This window comes from Nicotiana attenuata, unplaced genomic scaffold, assembly GCF_001879085.1.
Source record: "Nicotiana attenuata strain UT unplaced genomic scaffold, NIATTr2, whole genome shotgun sequence".
Classification (NCBI taxonomy): Eukaryota; Viridiplantae; Streptophyta; class Magnoliopsida; order Solanales; family Solanaceae; genus Nicotiana; species Nicotiana attenuata.
In genome coordinates this window covers 263,197-275,275 of record NW_017671202.1, presented here as the reverse complement: position 1 = coordinate 275,275, position 12,079 = coordinate 263,197, and the positions used below count along the sequence as shown (strand labels likewise).

The following is a 12,079-nucleotide window of genomic DNA, read 5'->3' as shown; positions in this document are numbered from 1 at the left end:
CATGAAACAAAACGTAGCTCTATTTCATTAAGCGACCAACTTTGGTCGCTAAATTTTGAATTATATTTATTTATATTTTATAATTTATTTTAAATAAATATATATTTATTAAAATATTATAACTGGGTCCCATCAACTTATCCTTCAGTTAGCGACCAACTTTGGTCGCAAGTTTTAAATTATATATATTTATATTTTATAAGTTTTATAAAATAATAATAAAAATTATTAAAAAAATTTATGTGGGTCGCACTTTAGCGACCAACAATCTCAGTATATCTTTGACCAAGCAAGTCTGACCAGTCCAGTCAACAGTTTGATTAAATTTGCGGCCAAATAGCGACCAACTTTGGTCGCTAAAGTATTTCAAATATTTTTTTTATTATTTTCGGCAGTTTGGCGACCAACTTTGGTCGGTTTTCTTGACAGACCAAATTTGGTCGCTAATCTTTGGTCGCTTTTTACAGGAATTCTAGTAGTGTGTATACTAATATTAGATGAATCGATCTGTTAATGATATAACAGCCAAGAGAAAGAGGATCTATCAGGCCAAGGGAGAAGACAACCCCTTCTGCAAGTGGTTACGTATGATTTGCATGATTAGCTTAAAATATGATTCATTTGATATTGAAGAATAATTAATGAAGGGATTAATATAAACTTGTTAATTAAGATCAAGATTCAAAGATTAAGCAGTATATGCTATGCAAGTAATATCAATATGGGCCACTTAGAACATCATAAAAACTACAGGTTAATAATTTTGCAATAGCTTATTTTGGTTTCTAGATCTTGATGTTGCAAGCTTTTGAGTTTTCTGAGCAGATCATCTGCCACTAATTTGCTGCATTTTTATCCATTTTCCTTCTTTAGCTGCAGGGAGACAATTTTGACCTTTTTGCCTCAAATTATATAGCAGTTTGAAAGCATAATATCAAGACATGACAATGATCAACAGTGTAGTCTATAGGAAGTAGCTGTATGCATGCAAACACAATTAGTCTTATTACTTCACCATCGATTCTGTTTCTCCGTTTTAGCTTTTTTTCTGCTTCCTCATTTAAGGTGTCTAAAGGGACTGCAACTACTGCACCACATGGATGTGAAACTAATGCTCGATAGCTCCTACTAAGGTGAGAAATTCTGCGATAAAGCTGCTAGTACCAAGTGAATTCATATTGATCAAAGTTGAAAAAGAAAAGAGGCGCTACAAGGACTGCAACCACTACATCTTCTTGTGTCTAATCAAATCTCCGAGGTGAGTGAGAAAGTGTCCGTCAAACGAGCAGTTCATGCAGTAAAATGAAGAAGGTACTGCTATGCTGATTGAGCTACTAGCACATTAGACCTTCAAATGGTGGATGAATGGACCAGTTCTTTATAGCTAATCAAAATTATTATTCCAAGTTTGCTGAGCATCATGTATGTTTATTGTGCCTTAAAAGATTTAAGAGAAAGAAACTTCAGTTGCAAGATTTGAGGCCACCCAAAGCTTTGTGTGTATGCTCAATCTCTCAATCCTTATTACTACTATGATTTTCTTGGAAAGGATGGTTTTTTAGCTGCATCACACGACTTGTTAACACTTGCAATAGAAGATGGAAAGTTTTAAATTCAACTGATTAATCAGCTTTTGGAGAGGAAGTATATGATCCTAAACTATTAATTAACCTTCTTCGCGAAAAAAAGGAAGATAAAACTTTAGGAGGAAATTATGGACATATCATAAGCTTAACATTTTAATTCTAAGTCAAAAACATACAAGTGATATATGGAGGCACTACAACAGCAAGATCAACCCTCACACGCCATTCATCACATAGGATGCTCCATAATCCTCTTGTTCTTGCTCTTCCATGTTCTTAAAAAGCTCCAACCCCTTTGTTTCTGGCAGAAAAATAACCAAAGATCCTGCAATTGATGTCATAATTCCAAGCACCAAGTATGGTAAAATCTTGTTGCTATATCCTCCTGCATCAACCAAAACTGGACTTACCACGCCCCCGAGCACGATAGCCTGCCAAACAATTGACACAGTAGCATTCCTTATGCTAGTTGGGAACAACTCTGGTGTGTATATCAGCAACAAGTTAAATGCAGTACAAGCACTAAAGAAGGAAATTAACTCCAATACTAGCTGTAACACTTTCCATTTGTCCACTATCATACATAACATGCCACAAAAACCAGATAAAACACTTAGTCCAAGTAGTGTGCTTCTTCTCTTGCATTTCTCTACCAAGAAAAAGACTATCAAGAATGCTGGTAACTCTAGCGACGCGTTTAGCCCCGTACTGAAGTAGAGATTTAAGCTAAAGTTGCCAAGTCCTAGTGGCATGCCATAGTACATCAATCCAATGCCAAAACCTGTTGCCACAGCTAGCAATAGCTGTCCAAGAATCCATCTTTTCTTCAACAAAATCTTGATCAATGGTTGATTAAAGCCATTGTCAATCTTCACTTTGTGATCATTTAAGCTTAGGTTCTTGAAATGAGGTGCTACAAATGTTTTGAGAACAGCAAAAGCCTCTCTATTTTTCGCTTTTGAAAGTAGCCATCTTGGTGATTCATAAACACAAAACTGTAGTAACATGCAATAAATTATTGTTGGAAGAGAAGTCCAAAGATAAAGTACCCTCCATGAGTAATTCCTACTAAAATAAGCCAAAACTGGTAATGACACAAATCCAAGTGTAGACATAAGGAATCCTATAGTTCCCACTTGGCCTTGATATTGTTTAGCAACACTCTCAGAAGACAAAACCAGAACAGATGATCCAATCGCTGCACGGCCAAAGCCACTTAGAAATCTCAAGGCTGAGTACATCCAAATGTTGTTAGAGAAAGCAATGAAGATTGAAGCCATAGACATGATCAAACACCCGAAAAATAGCATAGTCTTTCGACCAACTGTGTCCCCGAGTAGGCCAAGTATTAGGCCGCCAAACAAGCAGCCCATGAAAAAAGATGAAGCAGGAAGTCCTTGAAGGATAGGATTATCAGAACAATGAAGTGACCATTCAGATATAATGGATGTGTGAATAGGCTTATCCCATTTCCATTCATTGGTAGAAAGTTGACATATATTGGACATGGAATTGCAGCTTGTGTTATTAAGTTGTGTGCAATGCCATGTTGGGATAGCATCAGTAAATATAGTGATAAATGTTTGTTGAGCCTCAAAGAAACAAGCAAGTGAAACAAGAATAACTTGCAAGATTTGTGGCCATTCAATTCCACAACTTCCAAAAAATGGCTCTATGATTTCTTCAAGAGAAGAATGATCATTTAGCTTTTGAGGTTCTTGATCTTGGTAATTCTTGGTTGAAGGAGAATGTGAGAGTAAAGGAATTGTATCAGCCATTAGAATTTGGAAAGGGATTTGACCTATTCAATCTAGTAGTGATGATATTTATAACGACTAAAAAATTATTTTGCATAATGTAATACCTTACAGGTGATCTGATTATGTAAATACCTTTTCCACGATTAGCGCATAGAATTTAAACTCTTTCTCGTAAAGGGTAACCATTAAATGATCAATTGTCTGTGATGCCCATGACGGAGGGCTGACTGACGAGGGCGGTTCAAGCAGGACTGACATGTTTTTAGGCTGGCAAACTTCTCAAGTAAGGGTGCAGGTGAAGTGCTTTACAAGGCATGGCACAAGCTCACGTGGTACGCATGCTTTTAGGGCTCGAGATGGCGTAGCCCAAAAGATAAATCCGTGTAAGCCTAGGCCCAAAGCGGACAATACGTGCCATGGGCTTGGTGGTGACATTGTCGTGTTCCAGGATTTGTGACTTTGATTAATTATTAATTGGTTCATGCTTCTCATGATCATTAAACAAATAGGTTTCTGACATTTCTGAAGCTCAAAAATGAAGAGTTGATTATTTCTTTGCACTGGGGACACTCTTAGCTCTTAAAAAAATCACCCACGTTTGCCACTAGTACATTAAATTAATTAAGTACTTGAAATCATGCTTCACAATCCAAGACTTTCACTAATTTATTCTTGGAATGGGACTTTAAATATTCATAGAAGGTATTGTCATTGAGAGATGAAGTCAACTAAAAGATTAGTACTACTAATGAAAATATGATCTCAGGTCGTGTAAGAAGGGTGACATATATATTAAGATATATAAAATATGTAGATGAATCAATCTGCAATTAAAAAGTATTATGATATAGAACAAAAAGATCTCTTTGATATTGAAGAATAATGAAGGGGGATTGATATAAGCATGTTGAAAATCCTGATTGGGAGATTAATTAGTAGTACTATATGGAGAACTCAGGATTTGAAGGTAAAGGGGACGCATGAGCGGGTTGCTCAACGAGTGAGTTTATCAAACTTTTAATGTTAAGCGTTTCAAGCAAAACGTATAACCCTTTTTAATGTCTAGAATTTTTGTTGAGATTAACAACGTCCAATGAGCCCTCAACTCAAAACATACGTCCTTTAATGGCATGAAGGTAATATCAATGTGGGCTACTTAAAAATCCTTGTCTACCCTAAAATAACGTACCCATTTTTAAAGTCACTATAAAATTACAAGTTAATAATTTTGTAAATGAAATAATGAATAATATAGATAACCAAAGTTAGCAGACAAGTCTGGGTGGTGTAGTTGGTTATCACGCTAGTCTCACACACTAGAGGTCCCCGGTTCGAACCCGGGCTCAGACATATGTAGTTTTTATGTTATTCAGATAAATAAAACTATATTTTATCTTCTTCAAGAACAGTAAAATCGAATCTGTTCTAAATTTTGGGAAACAACATCAATTCTGATTCATTTGCCCGCCTATAATTTCCAATTCACAAATATATATAATTGACTTTTTTATTTTACCAACTAAATTTAGAAGAAAAATTAATTGATAAACTTTGTACCGTTAAGTAATGACAAGTCAAGATACCAAGTAATTGTAACTTCACCGTGTGCGTAAGTGGTTCAAACTCATACATCTTGAAGGGTCTTCACTTTGTCTTTGTTTTGATTTTTCTCCATTCTCCAATTCTAGTTCCTATCTTCGTGCCACCAAAAACAAAAACAGAAATAACAAAAAAAATCTAAATTATGCTCATCTTTTTAAAACGACATTAGTTTCAAATTTTCAATTTCTAAAGTTATAAAATGGTGATATCTTAATAGAGAATACACAACATAGCTATGCAAAATCTATGGTGACATAATAGATAATATAACTAGTCAAATCCAGTAGAAATAAAAATGTAGGTAATTTTTTCCTATCCGTCTAAACTTTAGTGAATATAAGGGCAGCTCGGTACACTAAACTCCTGCTATGCGCGGGGTCCGGGAAGGGCCAGACCATTAGGTTCCATTGTCTGCAGGAGGCTGTTTCTACGGCTCGAAAGTCGAACCTGTAACCTCCTGATCACATGACAACAACTTTACCAGTTACGCCAAGGCTTCCCTTCACACAAATAAACTTTAGTGAATAAAAGGGTAGACCGATGTACTAAACTTTAGTGAAAATGTATTTTTATTGATATAAGATAACATATATACAAAGGGAATGACAAGCCAAAAGAAAATGCGATAGCCCTAAAACCATGCGAACCCAATTTTATATGGTACAAGCCCCAAAGGTACAACCTATACTGCACAAAATTTTCTCCATTATAAGAAAACAAGATGACCCTTTGGAAGGTCTCATGATTTCACAATTATAGGACTATTGCAGAAGATGTATCCCAAGTTTGAATTGGTCTCTAGCCTCTCAAAATATTGTCTTTTCATAAACCCCATTATCTTAAACCCTAGCTCACTTTTTCTGCAACAGGAAATTTCCATCCAATTTCTCTGGTGAAAAATGATTCACAACATTCTTGGAACATTGTTTTCAGCTGTAGAACAGTCAATTTCACTCAGGTATTCTTACCTTTCTGTTTTTATGTATTATATAACTCATAGTTTGGTTGCTGAGAAACTGAGAGACAGGAAGAAGAGAAACATTGAAGTCTTTGTTGTTATTTGTGGGTAATAAAGAGATTCAAGAATGGGCAATTTGAAGTTGGTTTAAGGATAGAGTTTTGATTTTTATGAATATTTGTTGTAGTTTGAGAAGTATATTTTGTATTTTTTATGTGTACTGCTCCTAGTTTGTTGCTGAGGAACTGAGCACAGCAAGAAGAGAAGCATTGAAATGGGCAATTTGAAGTTGGTTTTTAGCAAAAAGATTTGGCTTTTTAGTATTTATGGATGTTTTTGTAGTTTGAGTAATATAGTTTCAAAATGGGAAATTTTGTTTTGGTATAGTTTTTAGAGATTTTGTCTTTTTTAATTTTCCCTGTAAATCTTGATTTTGAAATTTGTAATTGATTTTGTTTTCAGGGATAATGTGTTGCTTCTCGATTGGCTGTGTTCGGTGGAGCTAATAGGATTGGGGTTAGTAAGAGGGAGGAAGCTTTGACATGTAAAGGTACGTCTTTTGCTTTCTGTTGTACAAGCATTTTGAAAGAATTTGGTTAAGAATGTTTTATTCTTTATCTATTAGCTTTGTGCAGTCATAGAGATATGGAATGCGGGGATTATAAGAATCATTTGAGAACACTTGGAGCACTTTTAACCCCTTTTTCTCTCTATATTGTTTTCGTAACTTGCTAAGTGTTAAATTTGGAAATTCTGCTTAGGAAAAGAGAATTTTTCTTTTTTGATAAGTTTGGAAAAGATAAATTTTATGGTGTAAAGAGCAAGATTAACTAAACTGTAACATCGACTTCCACTTAGAGTGCTACTAGGCAAACAAAGCTTTACTCAGGATTTAACATAGTCAACTTAGATAGCACACACTTGACTGGATTAGAATTATTTTGAAAGTTAATATGCTTATGTACTACTAGTAACTATTATTCTAGAGCTTTGATGTGCATCTCTTGTGACGAACTGAACATATGCTGTATATAACACATAACAGCAAACACACTGCATAGCTAATGAGCAATTTGATATTCGAATTTCATTCAATGTCAAGGTGGATACCTCAATCTTATGCTCAGTTCTCAGGAAAAAGAAAATCTTTTATTCAGTTCAGATTCCAATTATGAACTTAAAATATAAAAACTAGTCTAATTGTGTAAAAATATCCTAGGTAATGTGTGTTTTTGGAGAGGAAAAGTACAAAAATGTACAGAAACATCAACGCTTAGCTGAGCTTTCTGGATTTGACTTCGTTTCCATACTTTTTGTGCTTTATTTCATTTCTTTGTACTTAGTTATTTTGACATATGATAATACTAATTCAACTACTTGCAGTTGGCAATCTTCTAGCGTTCTCTTTTGAAGGAGATTTTAAATCAACAACAACATACCCAGTATAATCCCACAAGTAGGTCTGGGGAGGGTAGTGTGTATGCAGACCTTACCCGTACCTAGTAAAATTTTATCAAAAGATTTTATATAATTTTGATAAAATGGCTGGGGGAAGTCAACCATGCCAAAGTGACAAACCTTCAGTCAAATACAGGCGTAATCTACTTGAGGGGGCACTGTTTGAACTTGCTGATTTTGACCAAGAAAGTCATGCTCTTTCATCTGAAAATAAGAAGGAGAACCCTAAAATTTCTGAGTCGTCTTCTGAGATAATGAGCACAAGTGAGCTTATATCAGCGGTTGGCAGTTTATGGGATTGTACGGCCCGTCCTCTTACACGAATCCTATCCAAAACAAGTTCTAGACGCAACAACACTGATCACCGAGAAAACAACATATATGGTTATTCCACCGCGGGTGAAACTTCTGGTACTTGTTTTTCAACTTATGATCACCCAATCCCTGTCAATGTAGATAGTGATATCGATTCTTCACCTCTGGCGCTTGCGAATGTGGAATGTCTGACAGCAAACCAAAAAGTCTCATTCTTTGGTCCTCTCTTAGGAAATTCTCCTCTGTGGAGTCTACTCCGTGGTGGATCTATCATTCATCAGGAAACTTGGAAAGCAAAAAATCTTGCCGATGATTTACATACTGTGTATGATTGGATGCATGAAATATCCTTACTGAAACTTAAGCATCAGTTAAATTGTGCTAATACTGGAAGGCATGAAAGCAGAAAGTGTACCGAAGAAGAAACGACAAAGAGTCCTTTAAGTTGCAGCGCCACTGCGGATATAGTAAATGCTGATTGCCAGACTGACAGGGAAAAACCGGCTGGTTCATTTTTAGGTCAGATTGCAAAGGATCACGAGATCGACAGGGTACCAACTAGTACTTCATGTCTAAGGCGCTATAATGAGGTTTCACATGACAAAAATTCAAACATGCTAGAGATTCCATGTTCTAAAGATAGGTCAGTCGTCCATGAGTACTCTCTTCCTCCAAGTTGTTCTGCTAGTGTTGACAGCAAAATTAATGCTGAGGATCACATGAATGATTCGACAACTACTGAAAAAGTTGAACTGGAGGATGAGCTGAATTCTGAAGTACAGATCTCCGTGGCAAAGGACAAGCCTTGTTATACACTTGCAAAACAAGAGCATGCTTTTGCAGGAGCAATGGCTGGAATTTTTGTCAGCCTTTGTCTTCATCCAATTGACACAATTAAGACTGTTGTTCAGTCATGTCGCGGCGATCAGAAACCTCTTTATTATATAGGCAGATCATTTATTTCCGAAAGAGGTATATTTATTTGAAGCCACACTTTACTTACCAATATTATTATTCTTTTACATGCAAAGAGATTCTTATCTTTCTTTGAGCCTATCTTTAGACCTTTGAAATTGTTGTCAACTTATCTCAGGAGTAACTGCACTTTATCGGGGACTTTCTACCAATCTTGCTTCGTCTGCACCAATATCTGCACTTTACACCTTTACATATGAATCAGTGAAAGGGGCCTTGCTTCCTCTTTTTCCTAAGGTGAATGCTTATCTTTTCTTCTTTTCCTTTTTATGTTAAACTTCCCTCAGATGCTGTCCGCACCACCCTAACAAGCCGAGAAATGAATAGGGGAAAAAATGAAAGCAGTCTTTTAGGCCACCTGAGTTTTTTGATTTATATAAATTAGTAAAGTTGAAAGGAGAAACTGGTCTATGGTCTGTGGTAGCCATAGTTGTATTTTCCACTGGAATGCTTCTTTTTTCAAGGAAATTGGTGCATTCCTAAATGGTACATGTTTTCTGTATCACAGGAATATCACTCTTTTGCACACTGCTTCGCAGGGGGTTGCGCAAGCATTGCCACTTCATTTGTATTCACTCCAAGTGAGTGTATAAAGCAACAGATGCAAGTTGGTTCCCGCTATAAGAACTGCTGGTAAGTTGTGTTCCTGAAATACGTTAGTCATCCCATTATCTGATTCCACCAGCTTTTGTATCTGTCTGATTCTTTTTACCACAGTTTACTCATGATATGAGAATTGTTCATAGCCTTGAGTGCTTCTTATCCTTGTTTAAGTATATATCTGTTGCCTACTAACAGCATCTGCTTTCTCATTTTTGCGTCCGCAGGAATGCCTTGGTTGAGATTATAAGAAGTGGTGGTTTGCCTTCACTCTATGCTGGATGGAGAGCTGTACTGTGCAGGAATATTCCACACTCAATCATTAAGGTAATTTTTTACTTAAATAATCTGTCTCTGTGCCTTTTTGGAGAAAATTAGGGAGCAGGAAGTTGAGTGCTCTTTTATTCTATACTTATATTCTCTTAAAAGTACTATTTTGACTGGCAGTTCTACACATATGAAAGATTGAAGGAGTTGAGGTTGTCATCTGTTCAGCTGCGCAACCAAAATGACACACTAATGACGGTTAGTTTTCTTATTAATGAGTAGTCCTTTGTCCACCTCCATCTTTGGCCATTATTAGGCTCCTGATATATATTTTCTGGCACTTGCATTTTCACTTCTACTCTTGGCTTTAAGGAATGATGGTCGAGGTTAACATTTTAATCTTTAACGTTCGTAGTTGAGGCAATGGGAGCTTAGTGTTCTTGGTTTCATTTTCTGGTTTAAAAAATAAGATTTTTCTCAGTTCTATACTCCTCTTTCCAGCTCGTATGTGGCGGATTAGCTGGATCTACTGCTGCACTATTCACAACTCCTTTTGATGTCGTCAAGACAAGATTACAGACACAGGTTATTCATTCTGTCTTTCCTTTCTTACTCGCTCAAGTTGTGAGTCTTGCACAGATATCAATATGTCATATAATTGCTGCTGGAAACCGGGATCAGTTTAAGCCTTCTGAAAGCATTCAGTTGCTCTATTTCTTGTCCCTTTGTACTATCTATCTGATTGCTAGTTTGAACAACTGATTTAAGACTGGTATCAGTTTAAGCCTTTGGAAATCATTCAGTTGCTATATTTCCCATCTTCCCCTTTACACTATATGAGCAGCTGATTTATAAAGCTCCTAAGAAAGTCTCGGTTATGCAGATTCCTGGATCTAGGATTCAGTTGGGTGTATTTGACACACTTAAAGAAATAGGAAAGCGTGAAGGTTTGAAGGGTCTTTACAGGTAATGGTTGAATATCATATTGAAGTAATTTAATTGAATATTACCATCTGATTATAATCTTGTCAATCTTGCGTCAAACATTTGGCACCTCACCCCAAATATTTCTTTAAAGTAAAGACAATGAGAATCTGATGCAGGACTCACAGGACGGTTATCTTGGTCATTTTTCATCATTCACTATGTTTAATATGTGAAGATTTTTTTTAAGCCAGATATTTAGAAACAACGACATGATGATGATTGTCCTACACAGAATTAGTTATTAGAACTAGGAAAGGAAGGCTTGTGTATATTTCATCACTGACATGACTTATCCCTCTAGTTTTGAGGCCTATAATTCCTGTGTTAACATCACTTATCGCTGAAAACTTTGTTACTCGACAGCATTGTTTGATTAAAGTCAAATTGCTGTATCAACAGTATTGGAAACATTTACTTGGATAAAATCAACTAAACTTCCATCTTGCACTCATCATATGTACGTTTTCTACGTCAAACTGAAACCAGCAACTTAACCTAATAGCATATTTCAATATACATTTGAAGCTAATACTGCTCACGAGTTAGGAAAGGCGAAGCCGCGAAGGATATAATTATGCCATAGCAAACTATTCTACCAAGCTTAACTTTGTTGGACGTAGAAGAAGTAATAACTTAATTGTCTCTGCTATATCATGAATTCTTCTCAATGAATAACGCACATGGTTCTAAAAGCATAGCGCATGTTGTCAATATGTAGTTAGCCATTTTATTTGGTTTTAGTAGTGATGAATCTTGATATTATGGCAGGGGCTTGAGTCCTAGATTAGTCATGTATATGACACAGGGAGCACTTTTCTTTGCATCTTATGAATCTTTCAAGAGATTATTTTCTTTGGAGATCCCGCAGCCTAAAGCCGAAAGAGTTACATACGAGCAAAGTTTAGAAGATGATTCTGCGTCATTACCGTCACCAAACTAACACAAGAAAGATCAGTTCAAGGTAGTGTATCTTTCAGCAATGTGCCAAATGAGAGAAATATATAATGTCAAGATTAGCCTGTATATTTTCTCTCTGAGCTCGAGGTCCAAATAGAGGATGAAGGAACTTGAAGTGTTAACCACCGACTGGTTCTCTTAACGCTTCATAGAAACGAGCTAGTTGATCATCCACTGAGTTTCAAAGCATGTGCCAGCTAGCCCTCGGGGATTTCTTGGTTATCGGAAAGAACATGTGAAGCATTTTTGTAAAGTTTTAGAAAATGATAGGGGAAATTGAGAGGATATAGGGATCCCTAATTTGTATGATGTAATTTTAATATAGGCGAACCCGATTGATCTGGGATTGAGGCGCGGTTGATTAATTAATTGATTGTAAAGGGCAGTCCGGTGCACTAAGCTCCCGTTATGCGCGGGGTTCGGGGAAGGGCCGGACCACAAGGGTCTATTGTGCAGTCTTACCTTGCATTTCTGCAAGTGGCTGTTTCCACAACTCGATTAGTTGATTGTATGTATGAAATTTTAGTTTTCCAGTGAGTTTGCAACAAAGTAATTTTTTCTGGTGTAGCTGTTGATTTGCATAAATATGGATGAAAATGCAATTACGAAAAATA

General features: G+C 36.3%; 2 protein-coding genes and 1 non-coding gene across 4 annotated transcripts; 2 read left to right on the top strand and 1 right to left on the bottom strand.

Moving 5' to 3' along the window:
- Positions 1-1,801: 1,801 nt before the first annotated feature.
- Positions 1,802-3,364, bottom strand: LOC109206647 (organic cation/carnitine transporter 3-like). The gene has a single exon (XM_019369485.1). The coding sequence runs from the start codon at positions 3,362-3,364 to the stop codon at positions 1,802-1,804; it is 1,563 nt and encodes a 520-aa protein (XP_019225030.1).
- A 1,258-nt stretch (positions 3,365-4,622) lies between these two features.
- TRNAV-CAC lies at positions 4,623-4,696 on the top strand. The gene has a single exon. It is a non-coding gene; the product is annotated as a tRNA-Val (tRNA).
- Positions 4,697-5,572: 876 nt separating this feature from the next.
- Positions 5,573-12,032, top strand: LOC109206657. 2 transcript variants are annotated; one of them, XM_019369505.1, is made up of 11 exons: positions 5,573-5,742; positions 5,818-5,906; positions 6,369-6,456; positions 7,290-8,651; positions 8,773-8,891; positions 9,163-9,287; positions 9,482-9,581; positions 9,702-9,779; positions 10,023-10,106; positions 10,405-10,487; positions 11,277-12,032. In XM_019369505.1, exons 4-11 carry the CDS (start codon positions 7,448-7,450, stop codon positions 11,446-11,448), a joined length of 1,965 nt encoding a protein of 654 aa, XP_019225050.1. In that variant the 5' UTR covers positions 5,573-5,742; positions 5,818-5,906; positions 6,369-6,456; positions 7,290-7,447; the 3' UTR covers positions 11,449-12,032. The 2 variants fall into 2 exon arrangements, with proteins under 2 accessions (XP_019225050.1, XP_019225049.1); XM_019369504.1 differs by having other exon boundaries at positions 5,573-5,906.
- Positions 12,033-12,079: the final 47 nt, after the last annotated feature.

Bases quoted from the DNA above. Each gene is read 5' to 3' on its own strand.
- LOC109206657 (XM_019369505.1), top strand. From the start codon at position 7,448: ATGGCTGGGGGAAGTCAACCATGCCAAAGTGACAAACCTTCAGTCAAA. The intron at 9,288-9,481 runs GTAAGTTGTGTT...TTGCGTCCGCAG, and splicing joins TCCCGCTATAAGAACTGCTG to GAATGCCTTGGTTGAGATTA. The intron at 9,780-10,022 runs GTTAGTTTTCTT...TCCTCTTTCCAG, and splicing joins AAAATGACACACTAATGACG to CTCGTATGTGGCGGATTAGC.
- LOC109206647 (XM_019369485.1), bottom strand. From the start codon at position 3,364: ATGGCTGATACAATTCCTTTACTCTCACATTCTCCTTCAACCAAGAAT.